This window comes from Salmo salar, chromosome ssa09 (genome assembly GCF_905237065.1).
Source record: "Salmo salar chromosome ssa09, Ssal_v3.1, whole genome shotgun sequence".
Taxonomy (NCBI): domain Eukaryota; kingdom Metazoa; phylum Chordata; class Actinopteri; order Salmoniformes; family Salmonidae; genus Salmo; species Salmo salar.
Genome location: NC_059450.1, coordinates 145631751 through 145651296, shown reverse-complemented (window position 1 = coordinate 145651296; position 19546 = coordinate 145631751). Strand labels below are relative to the sequence as shown.

Below are 19546 nucleotides of genomic sequence, written 5' to 3'. Positions count from 1 at the left end.
CAGAAAGATTTCTGACTCCCAGGTGTCTTTTATATAGGTAACGAGCTGAGATTAGGAGCACACTCTTAAAGGGAGTGCTCCTAATCTCTGCTTGTTACCTGTATAAAAGACACCTGTCCACAAAAGCAATCAATCAGATTCCAAACTCTCCACCATGACCAAGACTAAAGAGCTCTCCAACGATGTCAGGAACAAGATTGTAGACCTACACAAGGCTGGAATAGGCCACAAGACCATCGCCAAGCAGCTTGGTGAGAAGGTGACAACAGTTGGTGCGATTATTTGCAAATGGAAGAAACACAAAAGAACTGTCAATTTCCCTCAGCCTGGGGCTCCATGTAGGGTCTCACCTCGTGGAGTTGCAATGATCATGAGAACGGTCACGAATCAGCCCAGAACTACACGGGAGGATCTTGTCAATGATCTCAAGGCAGCTGGGACCATAGTCACCAAGAAAACCATTGGTAACACACTACGACGTGAAGGACTGAAATCCTGCAGCGCCAGGAAAGTCCCCCTGCTCAAGAAAGCACATATACATGCCCATCTGAAGTTTGCCGATGAACATCTGAATGATTCAAAGGACAACTGGGTGAAAGTGTTGTGGTCAGATGAGACCAAATTTGAGCTCTTTGGCATCAACTCAACTCGCCTTGTTTGGAGGAGGAGGAATGCTGCCTATGACCCCAAGAACACCATCCCCACTGTCAAACATGGAGGTGGAAACATTATGCTTTGGGGATGTTTTTCTGCTAAGGGGACAGGACAACTTCACCGCATCAAAGGGACGATGGACGGGACCATGTATCGTCAAATCTTGGGTGAGAACCTCCTTCCCTCAGCCAGGGCATTGGAAATGGGTCGTGGATGGGTATTCCAGCATGACAATGACCCAAAACACACGACCAAGGCAACAAAGGAGTGGCTCAAGAAGAAGCACATTAACTTCTTACATCTAGGGGTTCCGCTAGCGGAACGCCTCGCCAATATCCAATGGAAGAGCGTGGCGCAATATACAAATACCTAAAAAATGCAATAATTTCAATTTTTCAAACATATGACTATTTTACACCATTTTAAAGACAAGACTCTCGTTAATCTAACCACATTGTCCGATTTCAAAAAGGCTTTACAGCGAAAGCAAAACATTAGATTATGTTAGGAGAGTACATAGCCAAAAACAATCACACAGCCATTTTCCAAGCAAGCATATACGTCACAAAAACCCAAAACACAGCTAAATGAAGCACTAACCTTTGATGATCTTCATCAGATGACACTCCTAGGACATTATGTTATACAATACATGCATGTTTTGTTCAATCAAGTTCATATTTATATCCGAAAAAAAGCTTTTTACATTAGCATGTGATGTTCAGAACATGCATTCCCACCCAAAACTTCCGGTGAATTTTCTAAATTACTCATCATAAACGTTGACAAAATACATAACAATTATTTTAAGAATTAAAGATACAGAACTCCTTTATGCAATCGCTACGTCAGATTTTAAAATAGCTTTTCGGCGAAAGCACATTTTGCAATATTCTGAGTACATAGCTCAGCCATCACGGCTAGCAATTTTGACACCCGCCAAGTTCAGGGCTCACTAAACTCAGAATTACTATTCGAAAAATTGTATTACCTTTGCTGATCTTCGTCAGAATGCACTCCCAGGACTGCTACTTCCACAAGAAATGTTGTTTTTGTTCCAAATAATCCATAGTTATGTCCAAATACCTCCGTTATTTAGTGCATTCAGGTTACTAACCAAAGGGTAACGCGCGAGCGCATTTTGAGACAAAAAATTCAAAATGTTCCATTACCGTACTTAGAAGCATGTCAAACGCTGTTTAAAATCAATTTTTATGCAATTTTTCTCGTAAAATAGCGATAATATTCCACCTGGACAATAGTGTATTCATTCAAAGAGGAAAATAAAAAACAGCATGGTCTCGTGAAAGCGCATATCCAATCTCTTAGTCACCAGGCAAACCACTGACAAACTGAGCTACAAAATTCTGCCCAGAGACAGGAGACGCCTCAATCCGCTTTCTGAAGGCTTTAGAGAGCCAACGGAAGCCTTAGAAAGTGCTACGTAACAGCACAGATACTGTAGTTTTGATAAAGAACCAAAAGAAGAACTACACATTCTCAGACAGGCCACTTCCTACTTGGAATTTTCTCAGGTTTTTGCCTGCCATATGAGTTCTGTTATACTCACTGACACCATTCAAAGAGTTTTAGAAACTTCAGAGTGTTTTCTATCCAAATCTACTAATAATATGCATATTCTCGTTTCTGGCACGTTGTGTTAGCTAATCCAAGTCCTCAATGGATGTGCGATATCAGACTAACCTGGCTTACATGGAATATTATTCTACAGGTGGTAGGGTAGTGCACTCATCCCATAACCACAAGGTTCAAGCCCCCCTCCTTTAGGCCTTCATTGAAAGTTATCCTTTCTCAATCTCACTGTATGTCTGCAGGACACTACTTGAGAGAAGGGAAATAGTGTAGCTCCCATAGAGCTAGAATCTCATTCTACACGGAACAGAAATATAAACATGCAACAATTTCAGTCAATTGAAATAAACACATTAGGCCCTAATCTATGGATTTCACATGACTGGGAATACAGATATGCATCTCTTTGTCACAGATACCTTAAAAAAAAAGGTAGGGGCGTGGATCAGAAAACCAGTCAGTATCTGGTGTGACCACCATTTACCTCATGCAGCCCAACACAACTCCTTCGCATAGAGTTGATCAGGCGGTTGATTGTGGCCTGAACTGGAACACACTGTCGTACGCGTCGATCCAGAGCAGCCCAAACATGCTCAGTGGGTGACATGTCTGGTGAGTAGGCAGGCCATGGAAGAACTGGGACATTTTCAGCTCCCAGGAATTCTGTACAGATCCTTGCGACATGGGGCTGTGAATTATCATGCTGAAACATGAGGTGAAGGCTGCAGCCTCAGGATCTCGTCACGGTATCTCTGTGCATTGTCATTAACAAAATAAAACTGTGTCCATAGTTTGTGCCTGCCCATACCATAACCACCCCATTGGGCACTCTGTTCACAACGCTGACATCAGCAAACCGCTCGCCCACACAACACCACACACGCTGTCTGCCATCTGGCCGGTAAAGTTGAAACCGGGATTAATCCGTGAGGAGCACACTTTTCCAGTGTGCCAGTCGCCATCGAAGGTGAGCATTTGCCAACTGCAGTTAGGTCAGGACGACAACCATGCAGATGAGCTTCCCTGAGATGGTTTCTGACAGTTTGTGCAGAAATTATTCAGCTGTGCAAACCCAGTTTCATCAGCTGTCCGGGTGGCTGGTTTCAGATGATCCCGCAGGTTAAGTAGCCTGATGTGGAGGTCCTGGGCTGGCATGGTTACACGTGGTCTGCAGTTGTGAGGCTGGTTAGACGTACTGCCAAATTCTCAAAAATGACATTGGCTTATGTTGGAGAAATTAACATTAAATTATCTGGCAACAGCTCTGGTGGACATTCCTGCAGTCAGCATGCTAATTGCACAGTCCATCAAAACTTCTCTGGCATTGTGTTGTGTGACAAAACTGCACATTTTAGAGTGGCCTGTTATTGTCCCCAACACAAGGTGCACCTGTGTAATGATCATGCTGTTTAATCAGCTTCTTGATATGCCACACCAGTCAGGTGGATGGATTATCTTGGCAAAAGAGAAATAAATGCTCACTAACAGGAATGTAGTCAAATTTGTGCACAAAATATTACAGAAATATGATTTTTGTGCACATGGAACATTTCTGGGATCTTTTATTTCAGCTCATGAAACCAACATGTTGAATTTATATTTTTGTTCAGTGTAGTTCTGTGGTAGCCCGTGTGTTCTGCTGAGTAGGCTGAAGGATAAGAGATAGGCGTGCTTATGTCAAGGCCAGGATGTTGACCATAACAGAGAATGCAAAATGGCCTATAATGAATAGGAATGTTTTGCAATGATGCTGTCTTCATGTTACCTCCTCAGTAAATAGATTTAAAATGCATTAGACCTTCTATCCATCTGATCAATACACTGGGCACAGGCAGACATCTAGCCACCTTTAATTTTCAGAAAATGTCAAGTGTCTATCTGCAGCCAGACAACAGCAGCACAACAATCGATAGCCAGATAAAACACCAGGCACGGTAGACTCCAGCCTCCTCCTTTTAACTACATAACTGGCAGTTCAGTCCCGGTGGACTCAGACAGCGGAGATAATTTACCGGGAGCCATTTCTGAATTATCACACGGCTGCTTTGAGATACCGTCACTGCCACAAACAAGAGACCATTACCCAGTGATCCATTTAGCTGTTTAACTCCTCTGTTGGACCTTATCTCCTTAACATTTGTGTGTGTGAGTGTGTGCATTTCAGGTGTGGTCTACAGAGCCAGACTCCCTTATAGCGCGTAGTCCTGAATACTGATACACCGGCTGCTATACAGCAGATAGGGAGGGATAGAGGGGTGTGGGGGAGAGAAGCAGCAAGACAGAGGATGGGAAAGGGAGGTGACAAAGAGGGAGAAAAATGATAGAGGCAGTGTAGTGACCACAATGATTCCAGTTTACAGCAGAATGGAGAGAGACAGAGAGACTGACAGAAAGAGAGAGGAGCAGTCAGTTTACGAGCTGGACATTTTGGGCCCCTCTCTGTGATTGTCTGGTACCCCCTCACTGAGATGAATTAGTCTGGCATTGGGAAGCAATGTTGGCAGCAGCAGACCAACACACTGTAGTAAATATACCAGACCTTACAGTGACTCAGCTTGGCAATGAAGGGGACTTAAAGGAATAGTTTACCCCAAAACTAAAGTTTCCAGGCCACCAAAGTGGTCTTGAATCTAACGGAGGTATGAAAACGTAGATTTTAAAGTGAACTATTCAGATGTTACGACACAAATCTTTCAAGGTTACCATTCAACACCCTGGGGCTTAAAACTAATTACATGAAGTTGGAGTGAAGAAAATCAAGCAGGCACTTTCCTCATTAATTTGAAGGACATTTTGTTTTTCAATCTTTATTATTTACAATAAATCAGAGATAATAAAACGGTTAATTGGTTCGTATAATTGTCTCATCTTTATCTGATGAGGCGAAAAGCTAATTTATTTCCGAATTCAATGTTTATCAGTTCAGGAGCACATTTACAAAAACGTTGAAAGTGTTTGTTTATCTGTCTCCAGTTTTCTCCAGTATGACACACCAGTTCCCCTGGTCGTGGTAGCTTCTCTGAATGGTCACCCCTCTAACCCTGACACACAGCTCCTCTAGCTCCCCCTTCTGGAACACATGGTAGTAGCGGTGAAACACTTGGCTGGGAGCAGTATTGGGGACAGGGGCCTGGGCTTCAGTGTGGAGGTCTAAAGTATTTTTGGAGCCTTGTTCCCCCTGTTCATCCCCTCCGCTCCCCTGGTTACACCCTCCTCTCCCTCCACCCTTGAAGTGCCAGGGCACCAGAAGGTCCTGGGAGTTGAAGGCAGTGCGGTTGGTGTGAACGCTCAGTTTTGCTGGACTCTCTGTCTCACGGTGGACCTTGGTGCCGTCTGTGGCTATGCCTGAAAGTTCCTGTGCTGTGTTGTGGGCGTCTGTGGCTATGCCTGAAAGTTCCTGTGCTGTGTTGTGGGCGTCTGTGGCTATGCCTGAAAGTTCCTGTGCTGTGTTGTGGGCGTCTGTGGCTATGCCTGAAAGATCCTGTGCTGTGTTGTGGGCGTCTGTGGCTATGCCTGAAAGATCCTGTGCTGTGTTGTGGGCGTCTGTGGCTATGCCTGAAAGATCCTGTGCTGTGTTGTGGGCGTCTGTGGCATTGCCTGAAAGATCCTGTGCCGGGTTGTGGGCGTCTGTGGCATTGCCAGTAAGACTCTTTGACTCCTGGTTGCTGTGGTCCGTGGAGTCGCCTGTAGGACCCTGTTGTCTGGTCTCTTTGAGATATTTGGACTTCTGCTTGTTATATTCCTGTTCCACAGCCCACACATAGATCAGAGCCCGTCCTCCAGGCCTCAGTAGTCGAACAAGTTCCTCAACCACAGCCTGCCTCCGCTTCTACACACACACACACACACACACACACACACACACACACATAAATAACTCAAACTACACTTGATTAAACATGAAATAAGATATGTTTTAGTTCATGACCACTGACAGCTTGATAATGAAAGAATCTCAATGTGAAATACAGAAATCATTAAATCAAGTTGAATTAAATCACTAAAAGGAAAGCATCTGTCGGTGTGTGTGTGACCTGTGTGGAGAGGTGGTGTATGACTGCAATAGAGATGCAGGCATCACAGGTGTCACTGCGTAGAGGTACATTGAGGGCATCTGACACAAAGGCCTGGAAGCCTCTTTCAGAGCAGATCTGGACCAGAGCACTGCTACGGTCACAGCCCACCTACACACAGGAAGGAGATACAAACACACACAACTTTATTAATCCACCCAGCCCACCTACAAATAAGAGATACAAGCACACACAACTGTATTAGCCCATATGTCGCAGAAGGTAGCCTAGTGGTTAGAGCATTGGGCCATTAACCGAAAGGTTGCTAGATCGAATCCCCGAGCTGACAAGGTAAAAATCTGTCGTTCTGCCCCTGAACAAGGCAGTTAATCCACTGTTCGTAGGCCGTCATTGTAAATAAGAATTTGTTCTTAACTGACTTGCCTAGTTAAATAACGGTTAAATAAAATAAAAAAATAACACACGCAACACTTGCATTTTAATCTAAACTTCCTGATTAGTAATTACTCCTTTTCCACAGTTTTCTGATTAAATAGTGAGAGGAATGAACACAACTACGGATTATAAACCTCCTATATGACCCCAGCCAACCCCATTACTGGCCTGCCTTATCGAGAGAATCATTAAGACTTTCACATCCTCATCAAAGTCACCCAACTTATACCGCATAATGAAAACCAGCAGTGGACAAATTATAGCCAGACTAGCCATCCACAACAACTCACAGCAGAGTAGGAGAGGAGAGAGTGAGGGAAATTGATAGCAGTAATAATCTTTTGAATAAAACTCTTGTTCAGGGGAGAAATGTAATTAAGCTTCATGAGTCATTTGCTCTAGCCTATAAGGAAGGGACTGGGGGAAGGCTGGAGGAGAATTTCAAATATTCTGTTTTATCGTGCGCGCACACACACCACGAAATACACACTCACTCTTGCTCATACACACAGACAGACACACAAAGGTCAACATTTGCATTCAATTCAAAGTAGTGAAGTTATCACTATTAGAATGGCTGAGGGGGGAGTAGAGTCTCTGCAGGTATCCTAATCCATTTTCACAAAAGTAGAGTAGCATTCACAAGGCTTCGCTATGCTGGGAACATCGTGTAGAGACTGTTTTGGAGTCTTTGAACGCTTATATGGTATATCTAAAGCATTGTCTGAGTACCAAGATAGAGGAAAAAGTCATGTTTTTATCCAAATAATAAATGTTTACAAAAATAGCGCAGCGTTTATAACTGTCTACTTTCTTCATCAGGCTTCACAAAGCTGAGACGTGTAAAAAACAGGCTAATGGAAGAGCGAGAACAGAACAGTAGGGTCAATAAACAGGACACTCTCTTCCATAGATATTGTTAAAAGATGCTAGTATTTATAAATCACCCTCAGACTCCCCTTACCGCAATCACTTCAGGGTTGACGCCCAGGTACTTTCCGTTCCCACAGCCCACATCAGCAAGAATGCTTCCTGGTTCTAGGGAAGACAGGAAGTGACACACGCGTGGCCAGGGGGAGTGTCGAGTGCTGCTGAAGTGACAAGCGATCTCCTCGTACACGCGGTGCACAAACTCCGCCTCCAGACGGCATGCGTCAGTCTGGCTGCGAGGGAGGGAGGGGGGCGAGGGAGGGGCAGTAGGCTGCTGGCTGTCACAGGCCGAGGGGTAACCTGCACAGAAGAGAGACCCGGGACAAATGGGTCAGCACAGGTAAAGGTACACACAGAGACACATCAATCCCATCTGCTTTTAACAAACAAAAGAGCTCACCACAGTCACATGGTGTGCGGCGCACCTTACGGAAGGTGAGAGAGGTCCTGGTGCCCCTCCTACTTAGGGTGAGGTTACTATGGTTACTGAGGTCAGAGGTCACTGCAGCAGGGGATTTTGGGTCACAGGCTGGCACCACATCAAACTTCCTGGGGGTTATCCTGGAAACCACAGAAAACACTCATTTAAATAGAAATGAGTACAATTTAGCATTTGTGAAAATTCATAGTTCGTTTTACTAATGTCAATCAATGACTGTTAAGCTTCATAATATATTGTTGATACTTTTGGATGTTTTGAACCTAAAGCATGGATTGCTGTCATACCTGTCCCTAGACTGTTAACAGTGTAAGGAAACCAATGTTATTTTGTAATTTGGTTGAACTGTCCCTACACCCACTAGTCTCACCCTCTTCCTTTACCCCCACTCTCCCTCCCCATCTCTCTCTTACCCATGGGTCCATAGGTATCTGCTCTCTCTCCCCATCTCTCTCTTACCAGTGGGTCCATAGGTATCTGCTCTCTCCCTCCCCATCTCTCTCTTACCCATGGGTCCATAGGTATCTGCTCTCGCTCTCTCTCCATCTCTCTCTTACCCATGGGTCCATAGGTATCTGCTCTCTCCCTCCCCATCTCTCTCTTACCCATGGGTCCATAGGTATCTGCTCTCTCTCTCCCCATCTCTCTCTTACCCATGGGTCCATAGGTATCTGCTCTCTCTCTCCCCATCTCTCTCTTACCCATGGGTCCATAGGTATCTGCTCTCTCCCTCCCCATCTCTCTCTTACCCATGGGTCCATAGGTATCTGCTCTCTCTCTCCCCATCTCTCTCTTACCCATGGGTCCATAGGTATCTGCTCTCTCTCTCCCCATCTCTCTCTTACCCATGGGTCCATAGGTATCTGCTCTCTCCCTCCCCATCTCTCTCTTACCCATGGGTCCATAGGTATCTGCTCTCTCTCTCCCCATCTCTCTCTTACCCATGGGTCCATAGGTATCTGCTCTCTCCCTCCCCATCTCTCTCTTACCCGTGGGTCCATAGGTATCTGCTCTCTCTCTCCCCATCTCTCTCTTACCCATGGGTCCATAGGTATCTGCTCTCTCTCTCTCTCCATCTCTCTCTTACCAGTGGGTCCATAGGTATCTGCTCTCTCCCTCCCCATCTCTCTCTTACCCATGGGTCCATAGGTATCTGCTCTCGCCCTTCATCACCAGGAGACTGCGCTCTGGCAACACTACGGCAACCGAGCGGCCTTCAGGATGACGAAAATCCATCACCGTCTGCAATGAGAGAGAAATGGAGCGAGAGGGAGACAGCGAGATGGCGAGAGAGAGAGAGGAGAGTGACAGGATATAATGGAATCTCAGACACTGCTGAACCGGTGTGTTACAAAGCAGGAACAGATCACAACTTTCTACACCATGAAATCACAGGCCTTACTGATATCTACATGCTCATACACACACACGATCTGGGCTCTCTTCCTCCTCTCAGATCCTCTGGGGAGTATCACCCCATCAACAGAACCGCTCAGCTGTGACCAAATCAATCCAGAACCAGACAGCTTCTCTATGCTACAACCCCCAGCAATTATTCACACACACAGACACACGCGATGTTTACTGATTCATTACATTTGCCTGACAACTTCCTGTAAAATGATTACTGCAGAGGAAACAAAGATATCCTCAAGTAAGCCTAACCTGTCAGTCCAGATAACCTACTGCACTACAACGTCAGAAATATTAACACATACCTACATGTACATACTACCTCTGTACCGGCACCCCCTGTATATATTGTTCTTTTTTACTGCTCCTCTTTAATTACTTGTTACTTTTATCTCTTATCCATATTCATTTCTACTGAACAAAGACATTGCCAACCACTCAAAACTGCCAACTAGTACATTACAACTTACAAAACTTAGACATCCCTCAAGACACCTCATCACAAATACATATTACAGTATCAAACGCTCACTCAACACTGCCTACTTCACAGCTTCAGAGACAAGGACATGTTTAATATTATACAAGATGAACTATCAGTCAAGGCTGTCAACTTCCTTATAACTTCAGGGCAGTTCACTTCTCTCCTATCAGTCTGGGTATAAAACTTCCTTTCACATGGAGAAGTTCCTTATCATTCTGTCAGACACCAGCATGGTACTCTGTCTATCTGTGATTGATCTTGTGTCGTAAGAGAGGCTGTTGCTAATGGCACCACTGCAGGCACAGAGGAACAATTTTTTAACATTTATTTAACCTTTATTTAACTAGGCAGGTCAGTTAAGAACACAGTCTTATTTACAATGACGGCCTAGGAACAGTGGGTTAACTGCCTTGTTCAGGGGCAGAACGACAGGTTCTTGTCAGCTCGGGGATTCGATCTAGCAACCTTTCGGTTACTGGCCCAACACTCTAACCACTAGGCTACCTGCCGGCCCAAAAAGATGAAGCGTCGCATCCTCTAACCCTGTGGTATCTAAAGCAGCCTCCCTGTCAGCCTGTCGCAGGAAAAGCTGCCCCTCCTGTCAATCATTTACTGACAGTGTCTGCCTTGTAGCTGTGACAGGGAACAACTTCACACAGACATATGGAACCTCTTTCTCTTTCCTACATCTGTCTTTGCATTTCTTTCATTAATTCACCATTACCAAAAAGAAGCAGTCTTCAAAGACACGCATCATCAACTCAGTCTATGAGACGGAACTCTCCACTGTAGTTTGTTTGTGTGTGTGTGTGTGTGTGTGTGTGTGTGTGTGTGTGTGTGTGTGTGTGTGTGTGTGTGTGTGTGTCTTGCGGGATACTAAGCAGCATTGTGAGGGCCTCTCCAGCAAAGAAAGGCCTTAAACATAACTAACCCTCCATTAGACTGCAAAACCTTTACACACACATGTGCAAACTCACACTTCCCCATCCTCAATCCTTTAATTAGACTGCTACAGTAACACGCTCACAAAAACTCTGAAAAGCTTTTTCAGCGCATTGAGAGAGAGACAGAGAGAGAAAAGGGTGGGGGAAGAGAGAGGATGGGGAACATAGTACAGACTTAATGTTCTGTGAGGAAATTAAAACAGATTGAAGATGTACCTTAGCACCCAGGCTTAGGGAGAGGATGAGGTCTTCAAAGGCAGAGTGAGTGTCCACATGAGGAGGAATACCTAACAGCAACACAAATAAACCATAAGCTCAATGGTATGCCTTTAAACACCAGCACTATTAACATGACTTATCCAAACATCAACCAGTAGAAAGGTCTATAAATTACCTCTGAATAACTGACATAAGGATTGTGTTCATTTCCAGTTCCACACACTTTACAGTCTGATTCTACAGCAGCATTGATTCTACCTTCATTGTCCTCTGCCTTCTGACTGCAGAGCACGCTGCCCCTGTGTGGTCAAGGAGGGTACTACAGCTGCTGGATGAGATTACACTCACCTTGTCCAGACTGGTACTGGTTCACAGTCAGCTGGTCTGGCATGACTTCTGTGTGTCTGTCCCTCACACACCTCTCCAGCACAGGGACACACACCTGGGGAAGACCTGGGAACAAGACCACAAACATCAATTTATAGCAAGGGAACCACTGAGTATATTCCATACACAAACACCATACAATATTATGATGGTCATAGGGACTGACAAGACACACACACCTCCAGGTAACGGTTTGTCTTTGTCCACGTTGTTGTTGTCATAGCGAAACTCGTAACCAAAATGCTTCACTCTCCTGTGCTTCAGGACTTTCTGCACTGGAAGACAAACAACAATTATTAGCCAGTGACTGAAACCTGCACAGGCACTGACAGTTGGTTGATTGGTTGTTTGGGGACCTACATGGTGAATATGTAACATACCGTCTGTTTTTTTTGTTGTCGTTTAGCAATGAGCTTATCCAAAGAGACTTATATGATCAATTAGGGTTAAGTGCCTTGCTCAAGGGCACGTCGACAGATTTTTCACCTAGTCGACTCAAACCAGCAACCTTTTGGTTACAGGCCCAACACTCTAAACTGCTAGGCTACCTGCTGTGTGACAGTGTTTGATTCTGGAAATGGTCCTCTCAGGTCCTATACAACCCGGAATGTTGAATAAAATGACATTTGAACTTACTCTGCTGATTGTCCGTGGTGTTGGTCAAAATATCTACAGGAAAGTATTGTTTGCCTGACTTTTTAGAGCACCAGTACTGAAGTTTACATTTCTATTCCCTGGCACAGGCACAAAACCATGTAAACACCCGGATGACTTTGGTTAGTATGCATGGTTCGCATCCGTGTACTTGTGTCTTCAGTCATGAGGAAACATCTTTTTTAACTGCCACACACATAGACCGTTGTTTTGAAGTTGGTTGAATACTTTCCTGTTGATATTTTGTCTCAAATTTCAACCAGCTGTGGGACCAACATCACAGACAAATGGCAGAGTAAGTTTAAATATAATATTTTTCAACATTAGTGACAGATAAGGGACGTTTAGGATCGTTCTATATAAATGTGCGTGTGTTGTCTACACACATTCCGTCACTAGTTGATTGGTTGACTGATTGATCAGAAGGAATAACATCTTTAAAACATCTGAACAGAGCCCATGCGATGTGTCTGTGAAGGAGTGGTTTAAATCCGACTGCTCACCAGTGACATTCTCATCGTGGGACGTCCAGTCTATAGCATCCAGCAGGAGAGCCTCTTCCTCTGGAGACACAAACTCCTCAACCAGCACCAACCCTGGGGGGAAGTCCACACACCCCCACAACTCACTGTCCACTGCAAGGAGACAGACACAAACACAAGTTACTACAGGGAGCATAACACACACCCCATTATTTAAAAAAAAATTCTCAATACGGTGACCCCCACACACATCTATTTACCTGTGTTGACATAGCTCAGGTACAGAGTGACAATCTGGTCCCCACACTGCAGCTGTCGTCCGTTGAGGGCGTGTCCTCTCTGGGCGCTGACCTCTGACCTGTAGGTCACTAGGGCGTAGGGTTTGTGTGGGGGCATAACCAGGGTTTCCACCTCGCCGACCTCTCCCAGCACGTCCTGGAGCTGCTCACGGCTCACACCGTTACCTAGGCCACCGTTAGCCACCACCAGGCTCTAGAGAAACATCAATGTAGCTAGCATTACAGTCCTAGACCGTGTCGGTGTTCTTTTCTCAGATTGCTACCTAGTCACATTGCACAGTATATAGCTATTGTATTCGTGTTCAGTCTACTTTATAAAACGTACAGATGTGTTCTTGCTGTCTAGAAGCTAGCTACAGGTGCTAGCTACAGTAGCTAACACGTAAACTAGCTTACTCTCCCGCAAAACAAAGACTGCAGTTATTACCTTGGTGGGCTGTGATACTGTGCTTATACCCTCATGTTTCAGTAAAATATGACTGGCTTTGATTTGCTTTCGGATAAGTTTCTTCTCCTCTTTACTTCTCCTGACAGCTTTCACGTTTTCAGAGCAGGGCTCCATGGTGTAACTACTAAATACGTCCCCACTGTTACACAGACCTGAGAAATGTTTCCGGAATTACGTAAAATACCTATCCAGGCGTTGTTGTAATATCTGGAATGCCTCAGCAAAACCGAGGCAGAGGAATGCGTCTCATACAGTCGTGTTCCCCTAATCAGACTTTGCGAATGCATGCCAGATCTTACAACCCCTGGATAGGTATTTTGCGGATCAGGTAATCACATCATATGCTATAGCGATCTGGTGCTAGTCCTGCTAACACCAGCCTCACTCTAAATTCTTGAATTGTGTATAGTCATGTGGGTCGCCTGTCAACCAGGCTATAATCTGTTGCTAGACTGCACAGTTGATGACATTGCACACAATCATTGGTTGATGCATGCAACGCCTGAGCAAGGGAACCAATCATAGGAATATGATGCCCAACTGTCCAGTTGATGACGTCACCATTGGTTTTGTTTTGTATTCCCATTGTGATTGGTCCCTGAACCCATAGGAGACGATTTTGAAATATAAAGGCCTCCTTCCTTTTTCTAATCCGTAAAACTGGAAAAGGGCTGAAACGCTTTGGCATTACTTTTATAAACTTCCACTGCCCTCAAAGAGTTGCTGAATTTTCTCTTCTTCAGTTTGCTCCTCAAGTCATTCACCTCGAAGAGCATGGTAACGGCAGTGTGCCCTTCACATTATTCCCATTATTTATTTGTTTAATTTAAATTGATGAATTTACATTCAAGTTATTATTGGTACCAGGTCTAGTGACTCAAATCGGACTACAGCTACTTGCATGTGTTTGATTTGTGAAGGATAGTGAATTGGGCACGGTGAATCAGTCTTACCTAAGTCTTAATGTTGGGTTTGCAGGTGACTGCCGATTGACTGATCTTCAACGATCCTTGCGTCTTAAATAACTTACTCATTATTATTTGTTGGTCAGTCAGTCTCAATTTCCCCATGATACATTATGGTTTTGAGATCCTTTTGTTGGTCAATTTCTTCAACAGATAATCAGTTCTATATAATTCTCAAACGTATATATTAGTAGTAGAAAGGAAACACAGACTCTTTGTTTAAGTATTACAATTCTCCTTTAGTAATACAATTGTAGGCAGAAGTTGGTACAGAGTACGGTATATGATAGCTCTCCCCAGGTTCTGCAAAATGTCTAAGATATCCTGTAACTCATATAGCCTCCGCAGTCCTCCTTGCGTGACTTCCCTGGCAACAACATTTGAATAAATCTAACTTCCCCCTGACAGCAGCAACCATCTTGTCAGCAATTAAAAGCAATTAAAAGCTCAGAAGTGGGTTTGACCGAAACTTGACCTTTCATCACAAGTATAGGGCCATAACAAGGTGAACGAGTCCAAGCATCTTCTGACAGGTGGCTGTTTTCATCAGGCCTGCGGCAGCCTTGTGTTCTCAGAAAACCAGTCGTATTCTCAGAATCCAGGAGGAGTCTGAGCGTAGGCGTTTTCCGCCTTCTGATTGTGTCTGAAGGGCACAACACTCAAAACAGGCGTTATCACACACACAGAGGTCTCCTAAAGAGGATACCTTACAGTTGATCATAACACAATTTATTAATCCTTTAAAAGGTATGAGGCCTTAGGTTTAACCCCTTCACTTTCGTACACGGGTAGGATCCCAGCTAGCACATTTGCTTCCTTGGAAGTTGTGGGAATGTATGTTTTTCCCATTGGTCCTGGGAACGAAGCCATAAGTTTCCTGACCGGTAAAAATGAACGTTTAAGGGCTAGGGTCCTTTTTTCAGAATTTCCGCCTGACTGACGTGCCCAAAGTAACCTGCCTGTTACTCAAGCCCAGAAGCCAGGATATGCATATAATTGGTACCATTGGATAGAAAACACTTTGAAATTTGTAGGAAAAGATCCAAAGAAAAACCAACCAGAATTGTTATTTTTTGAGATCCCATGCTCTTTCAATGGAAAGCTATGGGACCTATGCAATTCCAGCTCCCAGATTGCAATTCCTATGTCTTCCACTAGATGTCAACAGTCTTTGTTCAAGGTTTCAGGCTTGTTTCTTCCAAAACGAGGAAGAATTTTGAGTTTTGGTACAGGGAGTCACAGTTGGAAATCAGTCTGTGGGTGTGCGGTGAAGAGGACGCGCACTTGCTAATTTTACTTTTCTATAACATACTTCTTTCCGTATGAAATATTATAGTTTATTTACATTTTAGGGTACCTGAGGATTAAATAGAAATGTAGTTTGACTTGCTTTAAGAAAGTTTAGCGGTAGCTTTTTGGATTCCTTTGTCTGCATGTTGAACGAGTGGATTACTGAAATCGCTGGCGCCAACTAAACAGACTTTTTGCAAAATAAAGAACGAGTTTATCTAACAAAACGACCATGCTTGTTGTTGCTGGGACCCTTGGGATTGCAAACAGAGGAAGATTTTCAAAAAGTAAGTGATTATTTAATGGCTATTTGTGATTTTTATGAAGCCTGTGCTGCTTGAGAAATATGTTGATGTGGGCGCCGTCCTCAAACAATCGCATGGTATGCTTTTGCTGTAAAGCCTATTGTAAATCTGACAATGCAGTTAGATTTACAGGAGTTTAAGCTTTTAACCGATATGATACTTGTATGTTCATAAATGTTTAATGTTACAATTATTTATTTGAATTGCGCACCCTCCAATTTCACCGGATGTTGTCGACATGTGTCCCGCTGACGGGACGCCTAGCCCTAAGACCTGAGAAAGGAAGTGGAAATTTCGCCTGTTCTGGGAACATTAACTTTTAGGTTGCAGGGAGGTTCTGATAACGTTTTACTATGGTCCCTGAAAGTTTCCTGGGATATTTTATTAATGTTCTGAGAACGGAAATTATAAGTTATTTGGATTTTTTTGTATAACTTCTTGATTAAAACTTTAACTGAATGTCAAGACCTTTAACATTGCTATCTTTTTTGAACACCAATAGGACACATGGAAATTAATTTCCTTAGGCATTAATCAGGCAAACACATGTATTTTTTACTGTGACATGGCATCAGTGAGATTTGAACTTATAACCTTTGGTTCTCTATCTATGGAATTAGTCCACTGTGCCACCAGGATAGAGAGAGCCTGCTATAATTTTTATGCATGCAAAGCTGTTCATTTTAGTCTATTCAAACAGACCTCATTTCAAATAAAACAAGCAATCATTAATATCAGGTGTGGCCAATTAGTAGGCACGCCCAACACACATGGACTCACTTAGCAAGACAGAGGCTAGAGAGAGAGAACTAAAGTTTTCTTGTGGCTTTTTATAAAATGTTTTCTTAACGTTCTCGGAGTAATTAGAGAACATGACTTTAAATAGAACCGTTTGGAAACTTGTAGGAAACGTTATGCTGAGGTACTGAAATTCCCACAGAAGAACGTTGTTTCTTAACTTTCTCTGAACTATTTGAGAACATTCCCAATGTCAAACCAGTTGGAAAACATTCCTAGAACAAAATTAAATTAAATGTAACCTTGTTTGAACTTGTAGGATACCTTCTGTTAAAGTAATTATATATATTTTTTTTTCTTAAATGTTCTGAGAATGTTCCAAAGCCAAGCAACTATCCTGCACCAGAAAGTTGAGTGAAGGTTGCATGCAGAATAACTATAGCCATTAATACATGCATTTCTATAGCTCCCCCCCCCAAAATGTTACACTTGAGGAGTACCAAGATGGCTGTGCGGTGCTTCAATACAGCACCCCCGTCAGTCATCCAGGGTTTATACAAATCATTGTAATAAACATATTGTTCTCAAAACGTTATGTGCTAGCTGGAATGTTCCGTTAATATGGGGAAGAGGAAATGGAAGGATCTTCCACTGTCCAGTATCATCACTGGACTGACTATTGGATTTAAAGTAACATGAGACTTCATCTGGTCTCCAAATATAACAATAGCACAGGAGACTGGTCATAGATTGACTCTGAAGAGGTGAGTGAGGCCTACATTGTCTCTCTTTCACAGATTCACTGTTTGCATTCTACCCCAATTAGTTTGTATGTGTGTCAGTGTGTGTGTATGAGGTCCACTTGGCTCTGCATCGCTGACAGCTGCATATGGCTCTAAGAGGAGTCCAAAATAGAGAAAACAGGATAACCCTCAAATTGATGAGACATGGGGATGTCAACAGGCCCCGACCACCATTCCATGATGAGACATGGGGATGTCAACAGGCCCCTGACCACCATTCCATGATGAGACATGGGGATGTCAACAGGCCCCTGACCACCATTCCATGATGAGACATGGGGATGTCAACAGGCCCCGACCACCATTCCATGATGAGACATGGGGATGTCAACAGGCCCCTGACCACCATTCCATGATGAGACATGGGGATGTCAACAGGCCCCTGACCACCATTCCATGATGAGACATGGGGATGTCAACAGGCCCCGACCACCATTCCATGATGAGACATGGGGATGTCAACAGGCCCCTGACCACCATTCCATGATGAGACATGGGGATGTCAACAGGCCCCTGACCACCATTCCATGATGAGACATGGGGATGTCAACAGGCCCCTGACCACCATTCCATGATGAGACATGGGGATGTCAACAGGCCCCTGACCACCATTCCATGATGAGACATGGGGATGTCAACAGGCCCCTGACCACCATTCCATGATGAGACATGGGGATGTCAACAGGCCCCTGACCACCATTCCATGATGAGACATGGGGATGTCAACAGGCCCCTGACCACCATTCCATGATGAGACATGGGGATGTCAACAGGCCCCTGACCACCATTCCATGATGAGACATGGGGATGTCAACAGGCCCCTGACCACCATTCCAGGCATTCTGAAGGGGTCATGGGTGTGCAGTGTGCATAAGTGTAAACAATATTAGGTTAAAACTAGAGTTTAGTGTGTGTGGTTTGATATTGCTTCTGTTGCCCCTACTTACTCTTCGAGGGATTAGGTCTGGGATGCTGTTGTTTGTGATACATTTGTAAAAGCTCTGAACCCAAATTAAATTGGATTGATTTGGTAGGACACAAGCAGTGTTACATAACCCAGCTGTTGTTTGGTTGGCCAGACTGTTTCCATAACAGAGGGTTCCCCCTTGCCAGCATAGATATGTCTGTCAGATTTAGCGAGATGGCTGAGGACAGGTGAATGCTTTGTTATCACACATGCACGCACGCGCACACACACACACGTGGGGACCTAAAATGAATTTCCATAAATTATATTTAACCTTAACCCGTAACTCTAACCACTAACACCTTATCCTAACCCTAATTTTAACCCTAAAACCCTTAGCTTAAAATAACCTTTTTCCTAGTGGGGATGTTGGAAATCCCCAATAGTGAGATTTTTTTCATTTATTTTTTACTATCCTTGTGGGAACGTTTTGGGATTTTAGGTCCCCACAAGGATAGAAGAACCAACACACACACACACACACACAGCAGGCAGAAGGGGATTCTGTACTCATGGTTTTGTTGGGTTTATTTGAGGACTGGAACTGTAGTGTATTCAGGTTTGTCACCTGGGAACCAACACATGGTCAAAGTACAGTGTACACAATCAGTAAGAATGTGTACATACGCTAGTGTAATTATGTATGTTTTCCACCTGGTCCAATAGCATCACTCCATGTTGATATTTCCCAGAACACTCCATCAGTGCTGTCTGTGGTGGCAGCTGGACACAGATGCAAGGGCTCCATAATTCCAGTAAGAGACAGTCCCCTGGATTATATTAATCCTCTTGGAATGCCTATGGAATCCTGGAATGAGAGTGGCTCAGGGAAAACTCTCTCAGCGGTCCTGCTGTGACCCCTGTGTGTGTGTGTGTGTGTGCGTGCGTACATGCAGTGTGTGCATGCAGGCGTGTTGCGTGTATTTATGGATTGACCAGAGGGCAGGTTTAGCAGCAGATTTGTGATAGCAACACTCTCCTTAAGCAGCTGTCGAATATATGGCTAGTTGTGAGGTTAGCTGTTGTGATCTGTAACAAGTTAGCCTGTCAGTTATTACAACAA

The 19546-nt window shown here is 44.0% G+C and overlaps 1 protein-coding gene across 3 annotated transcripts; it reads right to left on the bottom strand.

Annotated features, from left to right (window-relative positions):
• Positions 1 to 5023: 5023 nt before the first annotated feature.
• alkbh8 (alkB homolog 8, tRNA methyltransferase) lies at positions 5024 to 13909 on the bottom strand. Of its 3 annotated transcripts, none has more exons than XM_045723258.1 (12): positions 13395 to 13909; positions 12929 to 13160; positions 12690 to 12821; positions 11712 to 11807; positions 11494 to 11598; positions 11143 to 11213; positions 9221 to 9327; positions 8047 to 8207; positions 7681 to 7946; positions 6282 to 6431; positions 5635 to 6076; positions 5024 to 5592 (listed from the first exon to the last, which is right to left on the bottom strand). In XM_045723258.1, exons 1-12 carry the CDS (start codon positions 13527 to 13529, stop codon positions 5207 to 5209), a joined length of 2283 nt encoding a protein of 760 aa, XP_045579214.1. In that variant the 5' UTR covers positions 13530 to 13909; the 3' UTR covers positions 5024 to 5206.
• Positions 13910 to 19546: the final 5637 nt, after the last annotated feature.